Source organism: Lathamus discolor, chromosome Z (assembly GCF_037157495.1).
Source record: "Lathamus discolor isolate bLatDis1 chromosome Z, bLatDis1.hap1, whole genome shotgun sequence".
Lineage (NCBI taxonomy): Eukaryota > Metazoa > Chordata > Aves > Psittaciformes > Psittacidae > Lathamus > Lathamus discolor.
Window position 1 is genome coordinate 24,851,041 of NC_088909.1, and position 26,833 is coordinate 24,877,873.

The 26,833-nt window shown below is 54.3% G+C and overlaps 1 protein-coding gene across 1 annotated transcript in view; it reads left to right on the forward strand.

Annotated features, from left to right (window-relative positions):
- LOC136005880 (hydrocephalus-inducing protein homolog) overlaps positions 1-26,833 on the forward strand; it is a gene marked incomplete at its 5' end in the record, with an annotated part of 46,419 nt that overhangs the window by 10,679 nt on the left and 8,907 nt on the right. Inside the window, 20 exons of the mRNA XM_065663772.1 lie at positions 1,306-1,405; positions 2,519-2,637; positions 3,006-3,224; positions 4,661-4,721; positions 6,098-6,333; positions 6,916-7,016; positions 8,289-8,424; positions 8,883-9,047; positions 10,422-10,574; positions 13,364-13,602; positions 14,707-14,947; positions 15,980-16,123; positions 17,800-17,943; positions 18,673-18,986; positions 21,742-21,781; positions 22,475-22,684; positions 23,551-23,688; positions 24,456-24,633; positions 25,093-25,223; positions 25,948-26,123. Of these exons, the coding sequence (XP_065519844.1) occupies positions 1,306-1,405; positions 2,519-2,637; positions 3,006-3,224; positions 4,661-4,721; positions 6,098-6,333; positions 6,916-7,016; positions 8,289-8,424; positions 8,883-9,047; positions 10,422-10,574; positions 13,364-13,602; positions 14,707-14,947; positions 15,980-16,123; positions 17,800-17,943; positions 18,673-18,986; positions 21,742-21,781; positions 22,475-22,684; positions 23,551-23,688; positions 24,456-24,633; positions 25,093-25,223; positions 25,948-26,123 (3,245 nt within the window). The remainder of the gene's footprint in view (positions 1-1,305; positions 1,406-2,518; positions 2,638-3,005; positions 3,225-4,660; positions 4,722-6,097; positions 6,334-6,915; positions 7,017-8,288; positions 8,425-8,882; positions 9,048-10,421; positions 10,575-13,363; positions 13,603-14,706; positions 14,948-15,979; positions 16,124-17,799; positions 17,944-18,672; positions 18,987-21,741; positions 21,782-22,474; positions 22,685-23,550; positions 23,689-24,455; positions 24,634-25,092; positions 25,224-25,947; positions 26,124-26,833) is intronic.

Here is a 26,833-nt window from a genome sequence, read left to right on the forward strand (position 1 = left end):
TCCCCCCTCTCAGAGAACACCCTTCCCTTCCCATCTGCAGCTCCCAGAACCAGGGGACAGAGGTGCAGGGAGGCTCCATGCCTTTCTGCAGTGATATTTTCACCATTGTGCCCATGGTAAGTGATGGCTGAGAACCTCCCTTCCTGCTGCTCCTCCTCCTTCTCATCTCTGAAGGAGGTCCCTTGGCAGATCCCACATCAGCTGCTTGATGTGCCAAGAGAGGAGACATCCGGTTTCTGGTGAGGCTAGGGGCACTTGTTGCAAAAAGCATTTCTGAACAGCAGCAAGAGCCGACCCCAGGCTGGGCTCTGCTGCAAGGGCTGTGAATTAAGGGCACTTCATGAGTGTCCTCACAGTGTTCAGAGGTATCAGTTATTCTCCGTAAGGACACATTCCCACGTAGCGCGCGGGGCTGAAGAAAGGACACTGGTGCACTGTTAGTTCACATACTGACCTGCAGAATGCAATGGTCCTGGGTGGAAAGGAGGCCAAATTGAGCCCAAGCACAGCAATCCCTTCCTAAAACCTGGATTTATACCACGTCTGAGTCTCCCTTCCAGTGTCGTCTGTGAGCCTGGACACGAGGCTGGCAGGTTTAAACGGGCTTTTTGAGTTCTACTGCAGATAGGTAGAGAAAACTGCTCACTTTCCTGGTGATGCCAGCAAAAACCCCATGGCCTTCAATCAGCCAGAGCCTGCCTTCTGAGTATTTGCATGGTCTTGAGATGAAGAATGGCTGCTGTCTGAGCAGCACAGCATCCCTTCTCATCTTGGAGTAAACCCTGGAATAATCCCAACCTCTTCTTTCTTTTACAGTGGGTGAAAGTAGTTTATTTTTTCTATTTTGTTTTCCGAGGAAGGGGCTGCTGTTCTCTTCTTGGTTGCTCCTGCAGCCCATGTAAGGCTGAGAGGTGCCTTTCCTTAAACCAGCTGCAGGAAGTGAGAGCCTATAGAAACCAGGGATGCCTCCTGAAATGTGTGGCAGGGCTTCCTGGGACTGAGCACCAGTGCCAGGATCCTCTGCGAGAGCAGCAGAGAGTTGCAGAAACTGGTAGCGTGGCCCAGACTTAAATCCGCGAGCAAGAGCTCAGTCTCTTCTGAGGGGAACAAAATGCCCCTTCCGGGTGCCAGTAAAGGCGAGGGACTTTGGAAGCTGCTGCTTCCAAGCTCTCCTGTAAATCCTGTTGGCAAGCGTTGCTTGCTCCTTGCTCTTTGCTGATGCTCTAAATAAAGGCTTCCAGGGCTGCAGTGGAAACAAGAATGTGATGTTTGAAGATAAATGGTTTGCTGTCACTTCTGTTTCAGGAGGGAGATGTCTTGCCCAATTCTTCCCTTGAAATCAATGTGATCTTTAAGCCCAAAGAAGCCAGAGTCTACCAAGAGACAGTCTACTGTGACATCGCAGGTACAGCTCTTTCCTCCTGCTCCTGTTCCCACAGAGGAGGTAGAAACACTCTTCCAGCCCACTCGGACCTCATGTAGTTCTGGAGGGCTCAACAGGGCAGTGCTGGCACACGCCGCTGTCCCCGTGGTTCCCGGTGGTCTCCTGTCGGAGGCCAGGGCTCAGGATGCCTGGCTCTGCCTTCCTGATCCCAGAAGTGACCAAGCAGTGAAGGAATAAGCTTTCCCGCCATGGCTTTGCCAGCATTTGCAACACAGCTTTAGTGAAGGAGCACCAGGCCCCTGTAGACCAGTTACCTCCAAGATGAGTCTTTGTGGCGTGGCTCTCTCCTCCTTCTCGTGCTGCTCACTTTGTGTGCAGAGTAGGCTGGGATGGCAGTGAGAGCTCATCCAAAATTTGAGCCAGGATTCAGGCACCTTAGGCTGCTTCAGTGGCTGAGAGCAGCCTTCAGACTGAAGATCTTGTGCTCTGTCATCTCTAGCAAATGTAAGGGAAAGGACCACCTTGGAGTTTAGCTGTAAGCCTTGAGGTCTCGGTTGCCTTTGCACCAAGGGATGTGCACGTTAGCAGTACATTTATGGCTTATGTGATCTGCTCAGTGAGAAGGCTGGTTTTCCATGACTGGAGAGAGAGCCTTCATCGGGGACTGGAGAGATAAGACAAGGGCTGATGGGTTCGAGCTTAAACAGGGGAGATTTAGTTTAGATATACAGAAGAAATTCTTTCCTGTGAGAGTGGTGAGGCACTGGAAGAGGCTGCCCAAGGAAGTTGCTCCGACCGTGGCAATGTTCAAGTTCAGGCTGGATGGGACTTGAAGCAAGCTGCTCTAGTGGAAGGTGTCCCTGTCCATGGCAAGGGGTTGGAACTGGGTGATCTTAAGGTCCTTTCCAACACAAATCATTCTGTGGTTCTCTGAGACACCAGCCCAGGGGGTTGGTTAGAAATGAGAAAGCAGCCCCAAGATGCATGTCCTGAGGGACAAGATGGGTCCCGTATCTTCTCCTGGAGCATCTAGAGCTGGTTCCATCCAGCCCAGGGACCGGCAGCAGCACTGAGACAACCTGGAAAGTGCTGGGTAGCAGAGGGAATTGCACTCACAGAGATTTCCCTCCACAGGCTGTGAGACCAGGCTGCCCCTGTGCATCAGCGGGGAAGGCGTCGGGCCCCAGGTCCAACTCAGCTGTGACCAGCTGAGCATCGGGGAGGTGACTGTTGGCTCAAGCCACAGCTACAGGGTGAGCAGGACGGGGCGCAGGGCATGGGGTGGATCCGGATGGCTCCCGGACAGCAGCGAGCCTCGTGGAGCTGTGGGATGGGTCTGAATCAACTTGGTGGTGCTGAGCAGGCGCTTGGCACTGCAGGTCAAGTGGAGTGCTCTGTGTCAGGGGAATAAGCCCAGAGTGGCTCTGTTTGTGTGAAGTTATCCCTGCTTTGCATGGAAAAAAACCCCGAGGCAGAACTCGTCCTGTTGTATTTGGCAGCAGCGCTCAGCATCTTCTGCCTTTTACAGATGTTAATTGCTAAACTAGAAAAGAAGTGAGCCTTCTGTAAGCAAAGAGGATTCCTCATGTATTTCCATGTTGCCTTCTCGCTGCTGCTGCAGGTGTTCCTGCTCAACAGAGGAGTTACTGAGACTCCCTTCAGCGTGGTCCCTCCGGAGAGAGTTCTGGGCTCCTGCTTCACCTTTGGCCCCCGGGAGGGCATGCTTTTGCCTTTTGATCATCAGGCCATCTGGATCTCCTTCAATGCCAGTGTCGTGGGGCAGTTCACAGAGGAATTCCAGTTCAATGTGAAGGGATCCCCTGAGCCTCTGACGCTGACTGTGAGGTGAGGAGGGTTCTAAGAGCTTGGCGGCCACATCTGTAGCTCTCTCTGGGTAGTCATCTCCCACCTACCTCATTTGCTGATGGAGCAGAGAAAGAAAAGGCTTGTCTGAGGTCTTGATCTTGGCTCTCATCCTGGCATCCCCACACTAGGAGCCCACACTAACCTTGACTCCAGTTTGATGCTGACTCCTTGCGACCGCAGCAGCAAGTGAAGTGGAATTGTCAGCAAGAGGGAGCCATGGAATAGGTTGGGTTGAACACACCAGTTGCTGTGGTCCTTGATTTTGAGCTGAGAGGCAGAGCTGGCATTGGTTGGCATCAACCATGAAATAAATTAATGGGTGTTGTGCAGCTTCACGTGGTGATTCAGGTGGATGTTGGTGAGTCCTGGAGTTTGGAGCCTTCAAGTCTGCTGAATTTAAGGGCAGGTGAGGAGATGCGGTGTGTTCAGGTTCCGTTATGCCTGCAACTACTTGAAAGGAGGATGGAGCCAGGAGGTGGCTGGTCTCTTCTCCCAAGTAACAAGGGAAAGGACAAGAGGAAACGGCCTCAGTGTGTGCAGGGCAGATTTAGACTTGATGTTAGGAACAGTTTCTCCCCGAAAGGGTGGTCAGGCATTAGAAGAGACTGCCCCGGGCAGTGGTGGAGTCACCATCCCTGGAAGTGTTCCCAAACCGTGTAGACGAGGCCCTTAGTGACACGGATTAGTGGTGGGCTTGGCAGCGCTGGGGTGACAGTTGGACTTGATGATCTTAAAGGTCTTTTCCAGCGTAGATGATTTGACGATTCTGTGTTGGGTGGTTTAAGACGTGTTGCTCTTGGATGGGTCAGCTGGTGCCCTGGTGGTTGGCTGATATTTTCCTCCAAGATTCAACTGTCCGCTCTGTTGAGCTGTTGCGGCTCTTGTCAAGGGATGTCTGGGGCTCCCCCGGCTTCGTGTCTCAAAGTCCTGCCCCCATAACGATTGCGTGGATCAAGATCTTCTGAGCAAGGTGTTCCTGTACTCCATGGGAAGAGCGGTCCCAGCTAAGAAATGCCAAAGCAGGAAAGCTGTGGCTGGGAAGGGTAGTTACATTGAGTGTGCTTTACTGGGGACACCCCTGTGTCCAACACATTACAGATGGGGAAACTGAGGCACGCAGTCATCGCTTGTTTGGTGTCCTTCCTCAGGCCATCAACAACCTGGGGGCATACCCTGCATGACACTGTGCCCCAAGCCCCACAAGCAGCTATGGGCTGCTGACCGCTTTGCTTTGGCTGCCTCCCGTCCACCTGGATGCTGTGCTGAGCATGAGGGTGAGGGCTTGATGTGAAACCCCCTGAGGTTCTCAGGCTGGCTTTTACCCACCGGAACGGTAAGGAAAGCTGAAGGCTTTGCAGTTCTCTTTAACCGAGGCCATGTCTCCTCTGCCTTTGTCCTCACAGTGGCTGTGTCACTGGGCCGGCGTTTCATTTCAATGTATCGTCCCTCCGCTTCGGTGAAGTCTCCTTTGGTGAGTGTGCCCTGGGCTTGGGCTGCAGGGTGGGAGGTCTGAGCCTTACCCAGATGGAGCACTTGTCCAGGACAGCATTGTCACTTGTGTTCCTCCATAGCCGCCTTCAGCATGTCAAAACCAGGACTGCCAGCTGCTAGGCAGTATTTTGCCATCATGAGATCAAACAGAACCAGACAGAATGGCACAGAGCCAATTGAATGGTTCAAATAGAACGGAGGGAGTAGAAAGTCAGTGTTCTCTGGTGTCCCTCACAGTCAGTCCAGCCCCAATCTGCCAGTCCTCAGCAACAGAATGACTGTGAAAGTCTTTCTTGTCCGCGGCCAACTGGAGAAGGGAGTTGAAGGCAAGTTGTAGGTGCCCTGGGTGAATTTTGCTGTTGTGAGGCAAGGGCACCATTTACCCACCTGACCATTAGCGTGAGAAATCAACTAGTGCTGTGAGGCCAACTCGTTGTCAGCTCCCAGGTAACATGGCCAAGCAGTAGCTCCGCATTGGGCGCCCATGTCTTCAGACATGGGCTCCTCCTTCCCCACCAAAAGCCCAGCTCTGCTGACAGAGCTGGCGGCTGTGCACCCAGAGCTTCTCCACTGAGATGCAGATTCTGGTTCTCCACCTCAGTCTCGCAAAGGACTTCTCACTGAGATGGTCTCAAGTTTAAATGTGAACTCAACCCCCCAGATCAGCTGCGATTGTGTCAGTGGCTTCCATTATGGAAAGCAAGTACCAAAGCTGAAGCCATGTCAGCCTTTGTGGGGTAATGAAAGGCGGTGTGCAGCATGGCCGTTTGTCCCCACTCCTTCGGGAGGGTGAGACACAGGTCCTGCTTGTTCTTGAGCAAGCATCAGGTTTGCCTCCAGTGAAGTGGGCCGTGAGCTGCCACAGGCTCAGTCTCGATTGTCCCAAACCAGGAGATGCACCGAGGTTCCTGTCTGGAGAAACTGCTTCAGAGTGCTCTGCATCATGCTGTGGCTGCCAATTTCATCTTTCCTTTCCTTTCCTGGATCATCTCTTTGATGACAACATACTGCTTTTATCTCTCGAAAACTGTGGGAGTGTTTGTGGAGTTCACAGGGACTTTTCTGGACTGACTTTTGAGAGTAAATGTTCTGGATGCACCGTCACGGTTGAGAAGGAATTGGTGCTGGTCTGGGGGAGGTGAGAGCTCCTCACAGTTAGAGACACTTGTGTCAGAGTGGCATTTCTGTGTGACAAGCGTAAAAGGGACCGTCATTGACGACGACTTCCCCACAGAGCTTCTCAATCAGCTGTAATTGCCATTGAAAGGAGGCAAACTCCAAGCGCAGTTTTATCACCGCAGGATGTCCACCCCAGGAGTCACGGGATAATAAACTCCTGTTGTGTCCTTTTCCCAGGCTTTCCTCGCACCCTGTGCTGCCGCCTCACTAACACTTCCTCGGTGCCCTTCAACTTCAACCTTCGCATTCCTGGGGACGGCTCGGGAGCACCCAGCGTGACCAGTTTTGCTCAGGTGTCAGACAGCACTGGTCCGTCGTGGAGAAAGCGAGCCCCAGGTGCCAAGAAGCCAGCTGAATTTACTATCAGGCCCTGCACAGGGACCATCTGCGCCAAGGGACACTTGGATATCCAGGTACGCGAAGAGTCCAGCCCTGTGTGCTTCAGAGGTGGAGCTGGAGCTTCGGTGGCATTGAGGGGGCTTTAGCACTGCTGGCTCTGAGCATCCTGCGAGTAAGAGTTGGGCACTAGTGTTGGGCTCTACATCTGCCCTGGCAACGCAAAGCGCATTCAGTAATTCAGGTATTGTCCAAAGACTTCTGTTACTGCCAGAGACTGTGCTCTACACATGAACCAGCAGAAGAATTAAAGGCAAACATCACAGAATCCTAGCCTGTTTTGGGTTGGAAGGGACCTTACAGCTCATGCAGTTCCAGCCCCCTGCCATGGGCAGGGACACCTTCCACCAGACGAGGCTGCTCCAAGCCACATCCACACTGGCCCTGAACACCGCCAGGGATGGGGCAGCCGCAGCTTCTCTGGGCAACCGGTGCCAGGGCCTCAGCCCCCGCACAAGGAAGAACTTCTTCCTGATACCTCATCTTCCTCATATCTACTAAATCCTCCCTTTCCTTGCTGTGGAAGGAGATGTGGAGGGCACTGCATATGGCCGATGGGTTTTGGGAGTGATGAAGTATTTGATGCTCTTGTCTTCCAGGTCACCCTGTGCTCCAACACCGTGAAGAGATACAAGCTGGCCCTGGTGGTTGATGTGGATGGTGTTGGCAGAGAGGTGTTATCACTGCCCGTCAGAGCCAGGTACCAACGCTTCCCTTGCAGCCCCTCTTCTTTCCCTATGCATCTGCCAGAAGCAAGTGGTGCTGCCTTGCGTAGAGCTGGCTGGCTCCAGCTCCAAACGAGGAGCATTGCTCAATGAGCTAGTTCTGCCCAGCTAGACAGGAGAACAGCAGCGCATGGAAAGCAGTCCATGATGAGCAGCACTTGTGCTCAGGCACAGGCACGGCCCAGGGCCTTCTCCTACAGGAAACTGTGATTATATTCCTTATCGGCCTGCTCTGGGGGCTTGAGGTGTAATGTTTCCAAAGGGCCGCCTCTCCTCCTTCCTGCAAGTGTTGGACTTGTGCTGGGTTGTGGCCAGAATCCAGGACTGGTTTGGGCCACAGCAAGCAGCTGCTGCAAGCTGTTGTCTGCCTCAGTTAAGGAGGGGCCGTGCAGACGGGCAAGGGGCTTAGGGCAGGACTGGTGAGGGAAAAGTAAAGGCGAGATCTTGTGACAGACAAAGTAGTCCTTGGTGTGGAAGGTGAGCTCAGGTTTTTGTGCTTCCGTCTGGCTCTGCTGAGCATTGATGTTCTCAGAGTTAAGCTCAAAGTTGTTCTTGCTTCAGCCACATTCAGGCCTGTTGTGCTGCGGTGGGCGTCAGTTCAACGGCAAGAGGGATGCATTTCACCGGTGCTGTTCCCTCTCCCGGGCAGAGTTGTGCAGTCAGTGCCTGGGCTGCAGTTGTGTAGAACAAGTGCAAATGGGAGCAGCTGGCGTGCGGACCCATGGGGAAAGGACCAAGGCAGCCACAGGGCCTGGGAGAGGGTTATCGCTCACGGCGCAGGGCAGGTGGTGGCCTGCACCCTGCGTTGCTGGGGTAAAGGGCTGGATTTCAGGCAGGGACACAGCGGTGTTTTCCCTGAGACACTGGAGTCTGGTGTTCCTGGAGCCTTGGCGAGCGCTGCTCCTCGGTGGGAAAGCTCCCTCAGAGCTCACACCTCGCTGGGGCCATTGAGAGGGTCCTTGCGAGCCTCCTGGGGCAAAGGAGGGGCAAAGCTGACCTGGGACAGGGCACCGTGCTCTGCCTGGGCACTGAGCAGCTTTTGTGATGCTGAGACTCAGGGTCTGCCCCTCTTTTGCAAGAGGTTGTTGGGTAAAAAGAAGTTGAAGGCTGTTTCTCACTGTAGGCGTATCAAATGTCTATTTGACGGTGACAAATGGGTCATGCTCCATTTGGTGCTCATTGAGAAGTAAACAAGTAAGCAACGCTGTGTCAGAATCTAATTCCCTTTTGCTCATCTCTCTGCCTAGATGTGTAATTCCCCCGCTGCGAGTGCTCCACCCGGCTCTGACCTTTGGACGATGCTCTCTCAAAGTCCCTTACCAGCAGATGCTGACCCTTGTGAACGACAGCAACCTTCCAGGCTGCTACTGGGCTCTTCCTCAGGTTTGGCATCGCATCCGCCTCCTGCCTCCAATGTCACCTAGGGGTTTGTTAGGGAAAAAACGGGTTTGGTTAAGATGTTGCTGGTTTGTATTCAACCCTAAAGGTTTGCTGGGAACAGGAAGCTACCTGAATATCAACTCCAGGAAGCAGCTTAAACTCTCCAGGAAGCAGATTATATTCAAGTCTTCGGGATGCTTTCAATGCGGGAGAACTTGTAGGGTTGTGAAAAGCTGCTGCAAGGAGGCTGCCAGCACGGGACGGGGGGTTGTGGAGGCAGCAGCTGTTGGCCCCCCTCGGGATGCTGAACCCATACATGTCTTGCATCTTGAGTTGTGCCTTTCTGCTTTCTCCTAGGCATTTTTAGACACGTGTGTGAGTTGGCGTTGTGGTAGATGTTAAAGAGTTGAAAGTTTCCTCAAAGGTCAGTCTGAAGCCGTGTTTGGTTCTGTCCCTTATAGGAGAACAAGGATGCTGCTGCTGTGTGGTACTCCAGCCCTGAGCCCCGTGGGATTATCCAGCCTCAGAGCTCGGTGGAGATCCCGTTCACACTGGAAGTCCAGGTGACGGGAAAGCAGGACACCGTTGCTCGTGTTGCGGTGTTTGGGAGTAAAGAATCCCCACTGGTGAGTGCTGGGGCAGACGTGTGCCTTTGTGCCTCTCACCTTGGTGGGATGTAGAGCGTACGGGGGTTCTTCCAGGGAAAATGATCTATGGCTGTTGTCTACAAGGAAAGAAGGCATTCGTGGCATAAGCAACACTAATGCCTGGAGAAGACATGGGACTGAGTGACCCTGTGCCCGGTCAATCCATCCTCAAGGCGCTGCGCTCGTGCTCGGCTGCTGCTCGCAGCCCGCAAATGCTGGTCAAAACCTGGCTGGGTGTTGCCTGCACAAATGGGAGTTTCTGGGTGTCATTTCCTCTAGGTCTGCCTTATGGCTTGAGTGCAGCTTCGGGAGCTGGTAGCCACATCCAAGCTGGCCTTGAACAGTGCCACGGATGGGGCAGCCATAGCTCCTCTGGGCAGCCTGTGCCAGCCATAGCTCCTCTTGGCAACCTGTGCCAGAGCCTCACCACCCCTCACAGGGAAGAGCTTCTTCCCAGGATCCCATATTGATCACCACCCCCACCCCCCCCCGTCAATTTAGAGCCGTCCTTCCCTGTTCTGTCCCCGCAGGCCCTTATCCAAAGCCCCTCTCAAGGTTTCTTGTTGGCCCCTTTAGGCACTGGAAGGTGCTTTAAGGTCTCCCCAGAGCCCTCCCTTCTTCAGGCTCTACAAGCCTGGTTAAGGCTTGGGGTGTTTGGAGCTGGGGAAATCCCGCCGGACTGGATAAATTCTCATTGGTTTTAGTGATGTGAGAAGGGGGTTTAGCAAAAGGATCCACATTCCTCCTCCGCTAGTTTGTGCCCCTTCTGCAGGAACAAACTTTTGGGTCTCAGGCTGTCAGCAGAAAAAAATACTGCTCGAATGATGCAATTAATAATGAATGTCTTGGTGCAATAAAGAAGTAATACCAGGAATGCACACAAGCACAAATGAGAGGCAACTAACTTGCATGATCTCTGCTGAGAAGAGCTTTGCTTCCAGCCTCTACTGGTTTTCACAGGAGAAGCTTTGGGAAGGTTGAAGAAGTTCCTGTGCAGTGTGGCTGTGCAGCCGCAGCAGTCAGGGAGGGTGGTTTATGGCATGATGGAGCAGTACAAGGAGCAGGCGTAGGCACAGAGTAGCGGAAGGAGAGCTGACAGCATGGAGGAGGTGTGAAAAGCATGCGTGGGAGATGGGGGTTCTGTATCCCCTCATAATGGGATCTTGTGGCTTTCAGATCCGCAGGGACCACTCCAGGTGCCACCTTTGCTCCAGCCTTCCTGTTTCAGCCTCACAACCCTGACAGCTTCAAACAGTCAGAATTCCCTCAGCCTACGAGCCCCCTTAGAGCTGTCCAGTCATTCTAAACCTTCCCTGTTGTTTTTTTCTCTTTCCTGCCTGCCTCCTGGAGCAGGAAATCCATTTATTGAGCACTGGAGAAGGACCAGTTGTCCACGTGCACCCAAGTGAGATAAATTTTGGCAGCATCCAAGTTCTACAAGATGCTTCCCGGACCCTTCACCTCTCCAATCAGTCTGTCATCCCCGCATCCTTCTCGGCAAAGATGGTAAGTGTCGCTGGGGCTGTTTTCCAGAGCAAGTGAGTGGCCCATAGCAGCCTGTGACTGGAGCACTTATTTCTATGCAACATTTCCACGTCACTGAGATGTGTCTGAGAGAGAAAGCCAGATGTTCCATCCGAGTGCAGCAAGAGGAGCCTGGCTCCGGGGGCACTTGTAGCTGGGGCACCCGTCAGTAAAACAGAGTTTGCAGAGATGTTTGAGCAGAAAGGAGTTCATTTCTGCAAGTTCTCCCTTTATTTTGTGGAAGGCGTTTAGCTGTGAGAGTCTTTCTTTTTGGAACTGAGAGGTCTGTCCTCAAGGCGCTTAGGGTGAAGTGGGTTTCACACCTCCTCGGGGGTCAAACCAGCTGGGTTGTTGCCCAGAAGCAGACTTGTAAGGGTTGTGTACCTGCAGAGCCTGTGTGCTCTGTAACATTGTAGAGCATGTGGCTGCAGAAAGAGGCTGTTTAATTCCTGGAGGCGGCAGGGTGGAACAGGCTGCGGAGCAGAAGGAGGTTGTGGGGTCTTCTGACAGGGGCTGATGCAGCCAGGAAGGGCTCGTGTGCTGGGTCTGGGGGGTGCTCCCCACCGGAGGGGCGTCTGTGAGGGGCTTGAGAGGAGGTTTGTTCTTCTGCAGGCTGGGTTGTTGAAGTTCTGGAGCCGCTTCACGCAGGCCTGTGGCTGGGGACTTGGTTGTGTCTGCGCATGAGGCATCCAGCAGGGTGTGAGAGCACAGGCTCAGCCCCCTGGGCAAGGAGGAGGGGGCTGAATTTCCCTCCTGCTGCTTTTCCAGGCATTTGGGGGTTAAATAGAACCTCAAAGTGGGGGATTCGCAGGCAGCTTGCTTTGTCCGCACCATAAAAATCAGCTTTTGACCTCTGCAAAGAGCAAGCACCCCAGTGCCCTCAGCAGCTGCCTCCTTCAGTGCCCTTTCTTACTTGCTGGTAAGCAAAGCAATTGTTACTCTGCTCGTCAGGGGAAAGCAAACATGTCCTGTTGCGCTGTGCCTATTGGCAACTGAATTACAGAGGGTTAGAAGTCTTCAAGACAGCTGTGCTTCTAGAAGCAAGCTGAGAGCTTTTCCCAAAGGCAAAGCAGGAGCAGTTTGGTTCTTAAATGTTGCGCTTGGCAGCAGCTGGGCAAGCCGTAGCCGTGGCCTGGAGAGCCGCGATGCGCAGAGTGGTGTCCCTGGCCTCCCCAGCCTGGCAGGGAGGGCAGATGCGATCATGGAGGGGTGAGCTGTGGACAGGGAGCACAAATGGAGACAAGCTCTGCCCCTTGATCCCGTAAAACATCCCGTTGACGGTGCTCGGGGCAGAGGCTAAACCACAGTGGTCCCCGTGCTTGTGCTGAGGAGATGCTGATGCTGAGGAGGCAGGAGGAGGCCGGTTGTTGGCGGGAGCATGTAGCCAGCCTCAGGCTCTGATCTCCGCCTCCTGCAGGGCTCGGGGTGCTTTTGGGCTGTTTCCTGCCACTGGCTGTTTGTGTGGATAAGGAGCAGCTTTGAAATGAAGAACAGAGGGTCCCCCCCACCGGGAATGCTGAACCACCTGGGACAAGGCTCTGCAGCCAGCTGGTGCAGGACGGGGTTTATTTCCCCTTCATGAGCAGCCCTACGAGGACAGTGACTCAGCCTGACTGAGAATGGGAATGCTGTTGTTAGAGCTACGGCTCTCGCTAGAGCTACGGCTTGATCAAGTGCAGGTGCATTTGTAACGTGGAGTTCTGCTTCCTCTGTCACTTGTGCAAGGCCAGAGTGACCAGATCACTTCAGTGACTCATCTGTAAACAGATTCAAGAGAGCTGATTGTGGTGTCTCCTCAGTCATCCCTTGGGGCAGCTATCCGTCCCTTCCTCCCTCTCTCCTTCCCTCCCTCCATCCGTCAGCTGCACACTGGTGTCCATTGTAACCAGATTGTGGAAGCTTTCATTCACGATGGACGTCTGTGCTGGGATAAGATTCTGATTATCGTGGTGAACTTCTGAAGTGGTGGATCCCAGCCCTTACTGGTTACTCAGGAGCTCTGATGCCCAATAGTACAAGAAGCTGCTATAGGGTCAGAAATAGCCACTGTCTTTGTGCATGCAGTGCATGCAGCTACGGCATCATTTTGCGGCGCACTCAAGGATAAGCAAGTAGCAGAGATGTTATCAGAGGTTGGGTATTTGTCTTGAAAGTGGGGGTATTTTGTAGCGTGGCTCCAAGAGGTTTCTTGTCTCTGAGACACAGGCTGGATTGGGGGCAGGCAGAAGCTGACCTAGAAACCCAAGGGAATGTGTCTCGGCAGAGCCTTGTGGCCCTGGCAGGTCTCCTGTTCAGCAGTGCACGGTGCTGCCCCTTGGAGCCAGAGCAGATGCTGACTGAAAGAATGAGGAGAGGATGCAAATCGTCCTCCCCTGGCCTGGGCTGTTGGCGTGGGCTGTTGGCCTGGGTGGGCCCAGCAGGGCTGTGCTGGGTCACGCCAGGGAGTTGAAGGTCTGGCTCCGTCGAGACCCCCATCCTCATTCCTCAGGAATAGTTTCTGGGGTACAATTTTCTGGCGGGCTTGTTGCCAAGCTTTGATAAATGAGCTTTGTCAGGGAGCAGACTCTCAGATTCACGTTTGGAGCGGAGCTCTCAGGGCTCCTTTCCAGGCGAGCTGCCCTGTGTCAGCACGAGCCAGAGAAGCTGTACATGAATGTCAGTGGAATCTTCACACCCACTGGCTCGGTGTGAACGTGTTGCCTGGGCAGGCCTTGGCTGGTGGCAGCCAGGTCCGTGGTTTCCGTCCTAAATGAGTGTTGTTTGTCTTCCAGGCTGGTGCAGACTCGTGCTGGACCGTTGGACCCAGTCAGGGAGTGATCCCTGCCAAGGCCGAGGTGTCTCTGGCTGTCACTGCAAACTTGGATGACACGGAGCAATTCAAGGACGAGGTGGTGCTGTTCATTGAGAACAGTCGTGCCTACGTCATCCCCGTCCAGGCTGTTGGCGTTGGCACCACGATTGTCATTGACAAACCCTTTGGCCCGGAGCTCAACCTGGCGCCCTGCTTCAGGTAGGGAATCTCTCAGCTCCCACTTCCCCATGGGCTCAGCAAGGAGGAGTTCTGCTGCAGTCCCTCAAGCTTCTTCAGTGCTCACAGTCCTGGCTCTGCTTCCCTGAAGCCACAGGGCTTCCTTTGGAAACATTTTATGGCCATCTGCAAGTCAGTAGGTACTCTGAAAGCCACCGAGCTGGAGAGCAGTTGCTAAGTTGTTGCTGAATTGTCTTTAGTCATAATCCATTTGTCTCCTCACTTTATCAAACAAAGATTTGGAGGAAGAGAGCAGGTCCTGGAAGCCTCCAGCTGAGAAATGCTGCCTTACAAGTACAGACATGTTTCTCTCTGCAGTGATATTGCTTGCTTTGCCATTCCGTCTGGAGTAAGATCTCAGAGCAGCAGCAAGCCTGGGCAGTAGCTTGTTAGCAGCTCCTCGACTGAATGAATGGCACTGGTTTATTTCCCCTCTGGCCAGGAGCCCTGGAGGAGCAGCAGAATTTCTTTGCCCTGTGTCATCCCCCAGTTGGCTCCCATTTGGCTCCTATTTACCTCTCCCATTTGGAGAGGTAAAATACGCACCCACGAGCCCTCCACGTACGCAGGGACATCGCAGGGAGGCTGGTGCTTGTCCAGAGTTTCCTGTGCTCAGTGCAGCCACAAGCTGGCTGCACAATGGAGGGGACAGTGTCCGTGTGATTCATGTAGTTGTCTTCTGCCCCCCTTTATGTCTTTGCCCGCGGGCTCAGTTTGGAGCTGTTGCCATTGCTGTCGGCTGCAGAGCCGCCACCAGAGGGTGGTACGTTGGGGGCAATGAGGGTTGGATGCTCCCTACGAGACGCCTCAGAGGCATGAACAACAGCTCCCAAGGGGAAGGTGGAGGGGCAGCGAGGCTGTTCCTCCAGCTACTTGCATGTGGGGCCGGCTCTTTACGAAGCTCTTCCTTGCTGGAAGGGTGCCAGCAGAGCAGCTGCTGGATGGTGACAAACCTAGGGGCAGCCAAGGTCTGGCTTTTGGTGAAGCCGAGTGTGCAGTCAGGTCGTGCCCTCAGGGTGCTGAAGCTGGGTGACCAGTGGCAAATAGCAGCTCCCCTGCCATTTTGTGTCTCTGCTTCTCCTCTAGCCTGGATCCCTGCTGTTACCGCTTCAAGATGACAAACAAAGGACGACGCACCCATCTGCTCTATTGGACCACAGAAGGTGGCACCACACTTAAGCAGCGCAAGCGTCTCCCTCGCATCAGTAAGAGCAAGGGCAAGGTTTCCTCCTGTGGCCCCGTGCTGAAGCTTCAGCCACTGAGGACGGAGCTGATGCCCGGCCAGACAGCGGAGGTGGTGCTGAAAGGCTCCTGCAGCACCCCTCAGGTGAGTTCTGCATCAGGGCATTTCTGCAGCCCCTTGACATTTGCCTGAGCAAATGGGCAAGTGCTTCTGAGAACCTGGTTTCCTGCCATAAGTTACCGTGGCAGCACCAGTTGCTTTCCATGCTCGCCACCATCAGTTGCTGAGGCTTTTTGAGTTCCATGGCTACCATAAAGCCAACTTGGTGGTAGCAAAACATGGCCTGAAGGCACTGTCGCCCCAGGCTCTGTCCAGCATGGCCTTGTACCCTGCCAGGTACAAGGAGTCTTCCACCTTCCCTAGGTCTCGGGAACTTCATACTCTTGAGGCTGGTTAGAAGCCCAAGACCCTGTGGTGCACGTGCAGCACAGGTGATTCTGACGTCTCTAGGCTCTGAGGAGGAGTTGGGTTGTGGTGGTCTATCAGAGGGAAGAGAGAGGAAAAAAGGGAGGAATGTGGGGAAGTGAAACCATGAGGAGGAATCAGGAAAAGTCTTGGATGTAAGAGCATCCAGCTTAAGTAGAGGGTTTTCATGCCAGGTTGAAGACATCTCTTTCCTGGGGAGGTTTGTTTGACAGGCAGGTCTAGGGGGACACAGTACATCCTAGGAAGGCAGGCTGTCTGTTTGGGGTTTTCCCAGGGATCCTTTCCACTAAACTTGCAAGGGAGGATTTGCTGGCATTGATCCTTCTATCCCCTGTTTCCCTTCATACAGTCTGGTTTGTTTTTTTTTAATGAGTTCCTACAGTTTTCGGTAAGCATTTTGTTTGGCAGTGGGACAAAGCAAAGCAATAACCGTTTGGGCAGGGATTGTTCTGACAGCTGTAGGCAGCACAAGACTCCTGAGGGCCTTTTGTGGTGGTTGGGTTGTAACACGAGGGACGCGTGAGTGCAGAACAAAGAGGATGCAGCTTATAAAGAAGAGAGGGCTCCTGAGGAGACCAATGGCTGTAACTTCATGCAGTAATGGGGCGTGTGGGTGGGCGGCTCAAAGATGCAGTGTGTTTTGTGGACACCCTGATAACACCCGCTGGGGGCCGTGTGGCTCGCATGCAGGTGGTGAAGGAGAAGCTGCTGTGTCACGCCATCGTGGGCAAGGAGGGAGTGAAGAATCTGATCGTGCAGGTGGACGTCACGTGCGAGTTCATTGCTCCTGCTCTGCAAATATCCAGCAGAGAAATCACTTTCCGGGTGGAGAAGGTGAGTCTCTGCATTGCATCCTGGCACTGACTGGTGTGGCTGGGGTGTGCCCGTGTCCTAAGGAGGAAGTTCTCCAAGTCCACAGAGCTTTGGCTGTTGACTTGAGCCAGGCCCAGCTTTTGTCATGAATGCTGAGATCATTATTTCACCCCTGTGGGGCTGGGGACAGTCTCCGCAGCTCTATTCTGCCCTTCTCGAGGTTCAGACAGAATTGAGCTGCTGAGCCAAGGGCACGGGCTGAGGTGTGGGACCCGTGAGAGCAGCGTGGGCTTTGGAAGAGCCACTTGCTGTGCTGGGGCTGCAGGTGGAGAGCAGATCCCTCCTCACCCTCCCTGAGGTGGTGGTGAGAGGAGTGAGGATGCTGCTAGAGATGAGGCTGTTCTCTAAGTTGAGCCAGGTAGAACTGAGATTACAGCTGCTCTGGCGAGGGGGAGCATGCCCCCCTCTAGAGAGACGCCAGTGTCTGTAGTCAGGGTTTTGAGGATCTTCCAAGGTGTGGTGATGTCCGAGCAGCGATCGTGTAGGGAAGCTGAGAAAAGCTGAGATTCCTGTCAACTCCTCAAGCTGATGAGGAAAAACTGGCATCTCTTGCGCCTCTTTGCCTTCCCTGCCGTCGGTATGGGTGCTGCCTCTTTGCCTTTCCCAAGCCTCACCTTCTTCAAAGGACCCACGAGTGCCCTTCAGCTGCAGCGATGAGAGCACCAGTGCAACGTGTGTGCCCTTTAGTGTCTGGATCCCGACTCCTGCATCACCTTTCCCCGTCGCGTGAGGTGTCTGAAAAAGAGCAGATAGCTCATGATTTAGTTTCTGCGGTTTCAGGTCTCTCCTCCACTTCCCAGGCTTCCAGAGAAGCACAAATCCTGTGAGCAGGCGGTTCACATCTAATCAGAAGCTTTTCAGCTCCCCCTGATGTCTGCCTGTGGTCTGCTTGATGCCACATGCTCCCATGTGTTGCGTGCTGCGACACTGCAGGAGTTGGATGCCAATGCATCCACAATTAGTTTCCCAAAGACTGTCTAGTTTAGATAAACCATGCAGGAAGCGCGGAGCAATGCATGGACAGGAGGAAAAGGCTTAGGCTGAGCTTAGCTTTGAGGCTGCAACATCTTGTCAGTGGAGCAGGGGCAGCAGGTTGCGGCCAGACTGTTGAGGTTTGGAGCTGTCTGCATGTGCCCGTGAATGTTCAAAGCTGACCTCGGGCTGCTGCAGGCTGTCCGCTGCAGGCCATATCCTGCTTGCTTGCCTCCTCTGAGCAGCATCACTGCCTTGCGGGCCTGGCAGAGCTGATAGGGTGGTAAGAAACTACTGTATGGGAGTGGAAATGGCCTTGTGCCTTGTGCCTGTGTGTGCTCTCTGGGCAGGAGAGGACACACAACTGGAGCCAGAGTGGGTTCACTTTCTGTTTTGGATCTTGCTGAAGCAGCTGCCTCCTCTGGGGGGCTGCTCCCTCATCTGTATGCGAGACTGTTTCCCTGTCCCCTGGGGAAGGCTGTGGGTTCTAAACGCGAAAGCGTCTGCTAGAGTTGGAGGACAAACTTTGCAGAGGGGTAGAAACCAATCAAAAGAGTAAATAGAGATGGATGCACTTTTGGGGTTGGAAAATTTGAAATGCGTCTGAAGGGGAGGAGGTCCATGGCCACTTCAAGGTCATTTTTTCTTGTCTCCTGTTTCTGTAGCACCCCGGTGATGTCCTGGCTGTGATGTACAAGCCTCTCTCTGTAAAGAACATGTGCTCCCTGCCCCTCAGCGTGGTCCTTGCCTTAGATCAGCCCTTCTCCATCTGCACTGCGGACCAGCAGCCTCTCCCTGCAGATGCTCAGGTGAGCAGCCCCGGACTTTCTTGCTGCTGGGCTTTGAAGAGGGATGAACGTGGTGGTGTGTCTCTGTTGGGAGGTCCTCCACGATGGAAGTGTGTTCTGTAGAGTCTGCAGTAAAGTGGCCCAAGCTAAATCAGATGTGAAACGAGCTGCTGAAGGAAACAGAATGCCATCTGAATCGGGAAGAGACCTCCTGGCTTGAAGACAGGGGGAGGAGGGAGCAGGCACCCAGCTGTGGGCAAGCTGTAGGAAAGGTGTCTGCTGGAAGGCATGCCAGCTCTCCAGCAGCCATCCTCAGATAAGCTGGGGAACAGCTTGCTGTCTTTGAGGGCAGCCCTGCCTTTGGGAAGGCTGAGGTAGGCTTCTCCAGCTGCTGTCTGGCTCCTGCCCTGGTGTGTGCGGAAGGTGCTGGGCATGGGCTCTGCAGTGCACGTGTTGTCAGAGGTGCAGCCACCGCTGTGCTGCAGGCTAAAGGAGTTCCTCCAGAGGGCGAAGGCCTGGGTGCCAGGGTGCTGCTTTGGTTGTGTTTAGCAGGTGGCTTCTGCGGCTCCAGAATTCAGGAGACCAACGTGGATTTCCTCTTGTATTGGTGCAGAGCACAGAACCGTGAGCCTCAGGCAGCTTCAGAAAAAAGTGCGGTGCTTGGTCAGACAGCGTGAAGAAAATGAAGGATGAAGCCAGAAGCCCGTGTTGGGGTCACACATTGAACATTTTCTCTTCATCTCCTTGCAGCCCATGAAGCTGAGGACAGGGGAGGAACTTCAACTCTGCATCGGATTTAACCCTGCTTATGAGGAGGATTTGCTTATCCGGGCAGCGGAGAAGGCTCTGAAGATCAAGTTCCTGGAGCATCCTCACGAAGAGCAGGTCACCGTCCGGGGAGAAGTCTACTTCCCGAATCTCCAGATCCAGACCACGGCCGTGGACTTTGGCTGCATCTTGAATGACACCAAGGATGTGCGTTACATGGAGATGACCAACTGCAGCCCACTGGTTGTCCAGTACCACTGGGCATTCCTGAAGGACAGCCAGGTGAACCCAGTGAGGTATGCGCACCTCTCCCTCTCCTGGAAGCTCTTCTTCCTGATGTCCTGTTTGTGGTTTGCAAAGCCCGAGGCCATTTGCCTGATCTGCCAAATTGTTTTCAACCTTCCCTTGAGGAAATCACACCTCTGAGTTGTGCTCAGCCAAGGTGCTCAGGGAACAGGTGATCTCCACCGGCTTGATGCTGGGAAGGAGACAGCATTCTCCAGCCAGGCTGGGACTGTAGGACACTACTGACCCTTTTCACATAGCCATAAGCTGGAGTCCTGCTTTATCTCTGCAGCTGCAAAGCCATGCTTCGGCACTTGGAGAAGCGGATGTAGAAGGTGTCCTTCCCTGCTAAGCCCATCTGTTGTCATTTTGTACTAAGATCCTACCCAGGCACTGCCATCAGAGTGACACACTGCTGTCGCAGTCCCTTGCTCTGCTTTGCTGTAGGCCTGTATGGGTTCCTGGGGGCAGGAGGGCTGATGTAGAAAGCTGCTTTCTCAGATCTTCGTGGCCTGAGGCAAACAGCCCCTTGAAGTGCGTGTTCATCTCTTGAACTGCACGTCACATTCACAGGAGAGCTATGTAGAGTTTTAGTGAGGAATGGCAGGTTCTGCTGTGACTTTAGGTCCAGCTGTAGATGCTGGAGGGAGCCCTTGTATGGACATCCCTGGGAAGGAGGACCATGCAGTGGTGGTCTATGGTTTCCAAGGCCAAGAGCAAACTTGTAGTGGTGCTGAAGCACATCTAGAAGCACATTCCTAGTGTTCCTTCTGCTGCGGCTTCTCTGCATAGCACAAAAGTCTGCTCTGGGCAGTTTGAAGGACGGTAGCAAATGGTTTTCCGTAATGCCCTAGGAAACGCAGCAAAGTTCACCACGTGGCACTGAAGCGCTGTTATTACAAACAAGGGAAACGATCAAGAAGCAGCTGTGTGAAGGGAATTGGGATCTGACTCGGAGGAGGTGACCTCTTGGGAACTGGAGATGAGCTGTGGCTATTAGGAGGGCTTGGGGGAGACCACCAGGGCACTGGGGCACTCCGGGGCGCTCAGCAGACACCATGGGATGCTGTGTGCCAGAGCTGGAAATGAAGATGGTCTCCAAGGTGTTACCACCAAACACTCAAAGTGTTCATTAGGAGCCTGCAGAAGGGCAGCGTGTCAGATGTTATTTCTGGTCCACACTAAGCACTGTTGGTATTCTAAATCATCAGCTCTAACTCAGTCTGACATGGAGGGAATCAAGCATCAGGTCTCATGAAGGGGAGATCAAAGACTGGAACTTTCCCTACCTGGGACCTTGCTGGAGCTGGTCATCAGAGACTCCCAGGATCAGTCGCGCACGTTTATTTTGGTCAGGAGAGAAAAATGCTGTTTCTCTGCCTCAACAAGACTTTGTGTGTTTACATTTTTTTCTTTCTAATTGTCCAGCCCGTTCTTTCCTCCTTGCTCTTTGGTCATTGCTGCTACCTGGGGCAGAGTGATCATATGTGCTGCCATTCAGCGAGACCTGGACAGGCTGGAGAGTTGGGCGGGGAGAAACTTGATGAAATTTAACAAGGGCGAGTGTAGAGTCTTGCATCTGGGGAAGAACAACCCCATGTACCAGTACAGGTTGGGGGTTGACCTGCTGGAAAGTAGTGAACGGGAAAGGGACCTGGGGGTCCTGGTGGATAGGAGGATGACCATGAGCCAGCAATGTGCTCTTGTGGCCAAGAAGGCAAATGGCATCTTAGGGTGCATTAGAAAGGGAGTGGTTAGTAGGTCAAGAGACGTTCTCCTCCCCCTCTACTCAGCCTTGGTGAGGCCGCATCTGGAATATTGCGTCCAGTTCTGGGCCCCTCTGTTCAAGAAGGACAGGGAATTGCTTGAAGGAGTCCAGCGCAGAGCCACAAAGATGATTAAGGGAGTGGAACATCTCCCTTATGAGGAGAGGCTGAGGGAGCTGGGTCTCTTTAGCTTGCAAAAGAGGAGACTGAGGGGTGACCTCATCAATGTTTACAAATATGTAAAGGGTAGGTGTCAGGATGATGGAGCTAGGCTTTTTTCAGTGATATCCAGTGATAGGACAAGGGGCAATGGGTGTAAACTGGAACATAGGAAGTTCCACGTTAACGTCAGGAAGAACTTCTTTACTGTAAGAGTGACAGAGCACTGGAACAGGTTGCCCAGGGGGGTTGTGGAGTCTCCTACACTGGAGATATTCAAGGCCCGCCTGGACAAGTTCCTGTGTGATGTACTGTAGGTTACCCTGCTCTTGCAGGGGGGTTGGACTAGATGATCTTTTTAGGTCCCTTCCAACCCTTGGGATATGAGCAACACAATCCAACTGTTGCTGTGTGGCTGGACATAGGCAGTGTAGACCAACGTGTGCCCTTTCTCTGACTTCTGAGGCACGAATCTCTCGTGGTTACTCTTGTTGTAGACCCACGTGGTTAGAGACAGACTAACCCTAAGCCTCAGCCCTTGGACCTCTGAGAGCTCAAAGCTGAGCTAAGCCTTTGCACCAAGGTGTTTTCTCCAGTGACGGAATGGATCTTCAGAATCACGCAGCAGGAGATAGCAGATCTGGAGGCAAGCAGTTGCCAGCTGCCTGCTATAGCAGTGTCATTACCAGGCGTTGACCTGCTCCATCCCAGTTTTGGAGCTCATTGCTGAGCTCACAGCACTGATGCCCCCGCAGGGGTCCCATCCTGCCGAGGAGCTGCTGTGCAGACTTCCCTCCCTCCCACTGCAAGGTCCCTGAGCAAAGGTCTGTTCTTTTTCCAGGTTCATGGAGACAGAGCCCCTCGCCTTGGGTGTGGAGGAGGTAAGTGGGAATCTGTCTCACTTCCACATTTCCAGTGTAGCAAGCAGTTACGTACTCCCACTCCCACTGGTGTCCTGGGTGCTGCTTCCAGAGTGGCCTCATGTCATAACAAGCGCATCACTGGTCATTGGAGAGGCCACATGGGAGGTGTTATAGGGCTGGTCAAGAACATTCCTTGTGCGGCAGCTATGGAGGATTTTATCCATCTTGGTCCTCATCTAGTGGTGGGTAAGAAATTCCTGCAGCAGCATTTGCTGCGGCAGCAGTTGCTGCAGCATCTGGAGAGAGCAGGATGTGAATCAGAGACAGGGAAAAGCATGAGGAGTGCGAGGAGCTGTGCTGGATCCTGCCCCCGGCTCCACAGGCTCTCAGCTCCCAGTCTCGTGTTCTTCTGAGGGCAGGAAAAGGTGTTTTTGAAGGCAAGTTCTGCAGCAGAGAGAATTTCCTGCTGCCAGGAGACACCACAAATGAATGTAGTGTATTAGCTACTGCATTAATTGGGACTGTGGGAGAAGGTTTTCCCCATGGTCTCTCCGTTGGTGAGTGGAACGGCTGCAGTGTGAGATGAGGAGGATGTTGCCTGTGTTTGAGGAAGAGGCCCCTGCAGCCACGTCTGTCCTTTGTCCCAAGCTGAGGCTGCTCTCCTGCATCAGTCCCGTGCTCCACGTGTGGATCTCTCCTCCCTGCCTGCAGGTTTTCGATATCCTGCCGCTGCACGGTGAGCTGCAGCCGGGCCAGAGCCAGCGCGTCTGCTTCTCCTTCTTCGGCCACGCCAACACCGTCAGCCAGGTCATGGCGCTGTGCAGGGTGGAGGGAGGCCCGAGCTACGAGGTGGCTCTGCGTGGGGAGGCCTCGCGCATCAGCTACCTCCTGGACACCACCGAGATCGACTGCGGGCTGCAGGTACCGCACGCTGCTCTTGTCAGTGCTACTTGCCTCCAGGAATGACCGGTGGGCTGCTGCCCACCCGGGTCCAGGGCTCTCCCCCCTTCCCAGCTGCTTCGCTGGCTCTGTGGCTTGGAAGTCCAGCGTTTGGGGGATACCTCCAAGCTGGCATTTAATGGCCATCTCCACCCCAGCCCAGCCCAAAGCTGGGAATCCCTCCTCTAACTAACGCTGCCTCCTGGGGCAGGCAGGATCCCAGTGGTGATCTGCAGAGGGATGTGTCCCTGAGACATCCATCCGCTGATCTGCTCCTAAAGCCCAAATGAGGTGCTCTCTTTTAATGCTCCTGATTCATCAACCAAGGAGGCAGCTGACCTGGGCTTCCAGTCACCGTAGCCGGATAGAATGTCCCCGAATAACCCTCACTGTACTTCTTTCCGGTTACAACCCCCACAGCTGTTTCCAGCTGTTGGCCCTGTGTGCGTTGCCCTCTCTCCCTCCCTTTTGGCTTGTGTTGTGCCCACAAATACTTGTGTGCAGGTGCCTTTTCTCCTGAAGTGCCCCAATGCCTCCTCCTGTGTTTCAGCTCGCAGTTGGGTGACACCTTCAAGTGCAGAGAGCTTGTGTCCCCTACTTGCTTTATTACTGATCTTTCCATGGTTGCTATTGCACCTCTGCCACAAATAGCTGTTCCTGTGTAGGGCCCAGGGGTACCCTGTGGCCGCGGGCTGCCCAGACTAACCCAGAGAGCCCAGTGCCCATCTCTCCTGTGCGCTCCCTGCTTCTGGGCTGTGTTCCTTTGCTTTCAACCCAATGGAAGAGGAATGAAATTCTTGGCAGCAGACATGTGCCTGTAACTTCCTGCTCTTCTGTCCTCTGCTCAGGTGTTTAACAAAGTCACGGAAGCAGCGCTGACCCTGCAAAACAGCGGGAAGCTGGGATTTGCCTTTGCGGTGCTGAGCCCCGGCACAGGCACTGCAGCCAGCCCTCTGCCTGGCGTGCCCCTGGTCGTGCCCAGCAGGGTGAGTAGCACAAGGGCTTCACCCGGCCTGTGTCAGGCTGCCCAGGAGAGCGCTTTGGGGGAAAACAGGGGGAATGAACACACAAGCCCTGTCCAAAACCAGCCAGGAGAGACAGGGCTGTGAGCGACTGTTGCAGGGGCAGAGGAGGTCCATCGAGCAGAATCCTAACGGAGCCCCTGATTGTCCTTGGGCGCCGCTGGCTCTGCTGTCCTACAGCAAGCACCAGTGGGAGGCACGAGTGCTCCGGGAGCTCTTTGGAGCTGAGTGATGAGCTCTCTGGTTGTGCCATCACTGGAGCATCACTCCATCGCAGCTTGTCATCCTGCCTGGGTGTCTTAGAGCTGGAGCAGTGTTCCTGTCTTGGTGCCCTTTTGCAATGGGAAGAGGAAGCCAAAGGGCCAAGTGGCTTCCACCTTCCTCAGTGCCTGTCCGTCTGAGGGGTGACATGCTGATGTCCTCTCCTGCAAGCTGCTGCCAGGAGCTGCTGGCCCTGCTGGAAGCAGAGGCCCTTCTCCGTTCTTCCAGAGCAGCTGGTGAAAGAGCTTTGGTTTGTTGTGCCTGGCTCTGGCTAGCAGAGGGTAAACCCTGTGAGCAGAAGAGCTGTGAGACTCAGGCGATTGGATACAGGAAAGCTGGAGGTGGTGATGTCTGATGTTTCCTTATGTATGAGAACCTGTCTTGTGTTCTCAGCGCGTCTGTCATGTGAGCCACACCTCCACTGAATCCTCTTTGGTACACTGCGTCCCTCCCTCTTGTGTGCCCTGCAGGGTTACGTTGAACCTGGCAAGCAGCAAGTGCTGAAAGTGTATTACCTGCCAGGAGTGCCTGGAGTCTTCTGCAGGGCTTTCCAGATCCAACTGGGTCACCTGGAGCCAGAAAAAATCTCCCTGAAAGGAGAGGGGACCTTTCCCAGGATCCACTTGGACCTGCCCAGGAACATCAAAGGTGAGCACTGCCTGTCTGCTCGGCTTTCCCCCATGCCATATGCCCACAGGGCAGCTCACAGGCACCTCCAGCAGGCCTGGAGGTTTCAGGGCTGTCAGACAAGGTCAGCCCTCTGGTTGCTTCTTTAGCCTCTGGCAGACGAGCCCATGTGGGCTTTGCCGCAGGAACCATCGTGCACAGCTTGCCAAGAGGTCTGGGAAGATGATGGCTGGGCAGAAAAGCTTGGGAAAGCTGTAATAGAGGCTGGCAGGGATTTTGACAGGGGTTGGGTTTGCATCACGCTGTGGGGCTGAGATGCTCCTGTGTGGCGAGAAAGACGGGTGGGGGTGAGAAGCAGCAGGATCTCCTTTCCCTACATTGCTGGAGCAGTTTGTGTCTGGGTGTCGGGGGAATGGGGCTTCCTGTCTTCCATGGGATTTGTGCTGCCCCACTGCTATGGGTGGTGTTCTGTGCTTTCAGGCAACGCCAAATATGAGAAGATCCTCCTAAAGGCCAAAGAAAAGCTGGACAAAGGCAGCCAGAGAGAAGAGGCCTTTGCTCTGGGGGAGGCTGTGGCAGCCGAGCCCCGCGTGGACGACTCGGGCACCGTGGTGAGTAGAGCTGCTGCCCTGTCCCGCACGTGCCACCCTCCTGCGAGACCCTGGAGCCCCTGCGCCCCACGGCAGCTGCCCAGGGCCCTGCCGGCACTGGGCACCTCCCTGCACACCCCTGGCCACGGAGTGTGTCAGCTCAGCGTGCCCCTTGGGCTGCCCACCTCTGGGAGTTGTCCCTCGTCCATGCGCCAGCTCCTGACTACCCCAGGGAGATGCTGAAAGCTGTGCTCGGGCAGTTGGGTTTCTGGTGCTCTGAAGGACACACAGGGCGGTGCTGGGGGGTTTGTTGCTCACCGGCCAAGCCCTGCCAGGTTTACAGAGCGTAAAGAAGCAGCCTGAATGCAGCCTGAGGCTGTGCTGTGTTCTGTATCTTCAGGAGGCTCCAGCTCTCTCATGGTCCCCTTTCCAGGAGAGCTTTTGTCCAGGCTGCTTTGGCACTGACTGGAGGCAGGGACATACTTGGAGCTTTGGAAGGTTTCTGGCTTGTTTGTGTGTCTGTCCAGATCAGCTTTGATAACTGGGCAGGCAGAGACACTGGAGTTCATTTCTGTGGGGATATGATCCTGCCTGAAAGAGCAGGAAGTGTCACAGACACCGATCAGTGAGACAGAATGACTCCGTCGCCCCTCTCAACAAGAGCAGGGTGGGATCCTCCACCCGAGACAAGCTTGTGCCTTGGGAAGGACCTTGGCTAACCAGCCCCTGTCTTTCCTTTCCTCAGTGGGATGCTCAGCTGCAGATGCAGATGGAGGAGATGCTGATTGAGGAACATGCCCTGGAGCAGCAGAAAGCTCTCGCCTCCCGTCCCCCGGAGGACACTGCCTTTCACCAGCGTGTACATCGGAGGCTTCTCAAGTTAGTAGGGACTCCTGTAGCCTGTCTCCAGGGGCCGCGAGGGTAACAGCCAGCAGTGCAGCCCTGCCCCTGAGAGCTCCTTGTGTCTCAGAGTTGGGAATAGCTGAAGACTTCAGAAAGGGCCTGATGCTGAGAGCTACGCCGTGCTCCCTGTGGGCAGCTCGGTGTCCTCACTTGCACAGTGCTACCCTGAGCTCTGGAGGTGCTCCACTCCCCACAGTTGCTGGGTTCTGTTCTCAGAGCTGAGGGGGTGCAGACCAGCAAGCCCTTGCAGACAGCACAGGCACCACCCCTGCTGACCAGCTGTGAAAGGGGCATCTCCAAGCCGGCGTCTTTGTGCCGAGAAGCAGACCCCACTAAGCAGGAAGAGCAGGGAATGGTCCAGATCCCTTATGTGCTTTTCCAAGTGGGATTGCCTGCAAAAAGACCTTCACAGCAATCTTGTAGTGTTGGTTACTGCACGCGATACTCTCAAGCGCTGCTTTGGGGACTGATCTGGCTGCAGAGCAGTGGAGGTATCCTCTGCAAGGAAATCCTGTGAGAAGGTCCTGAAGCAGTTTCAGGCTTGGGCCGGACACCAGCTTAGCAGTTTCATTGAGACCCGTGGAGACGCAGTGGACTTCTCTGCAATGGCTTTTCACAGCATAGGAACTGTGTCCAGTACCCGCTTTAAACTGACTCGAAGATCCCGTTGGTGGCTGATAAATCCTAGGCCCTGCACTCCCCATGACTTAGCCAAGTCTTATTACTGG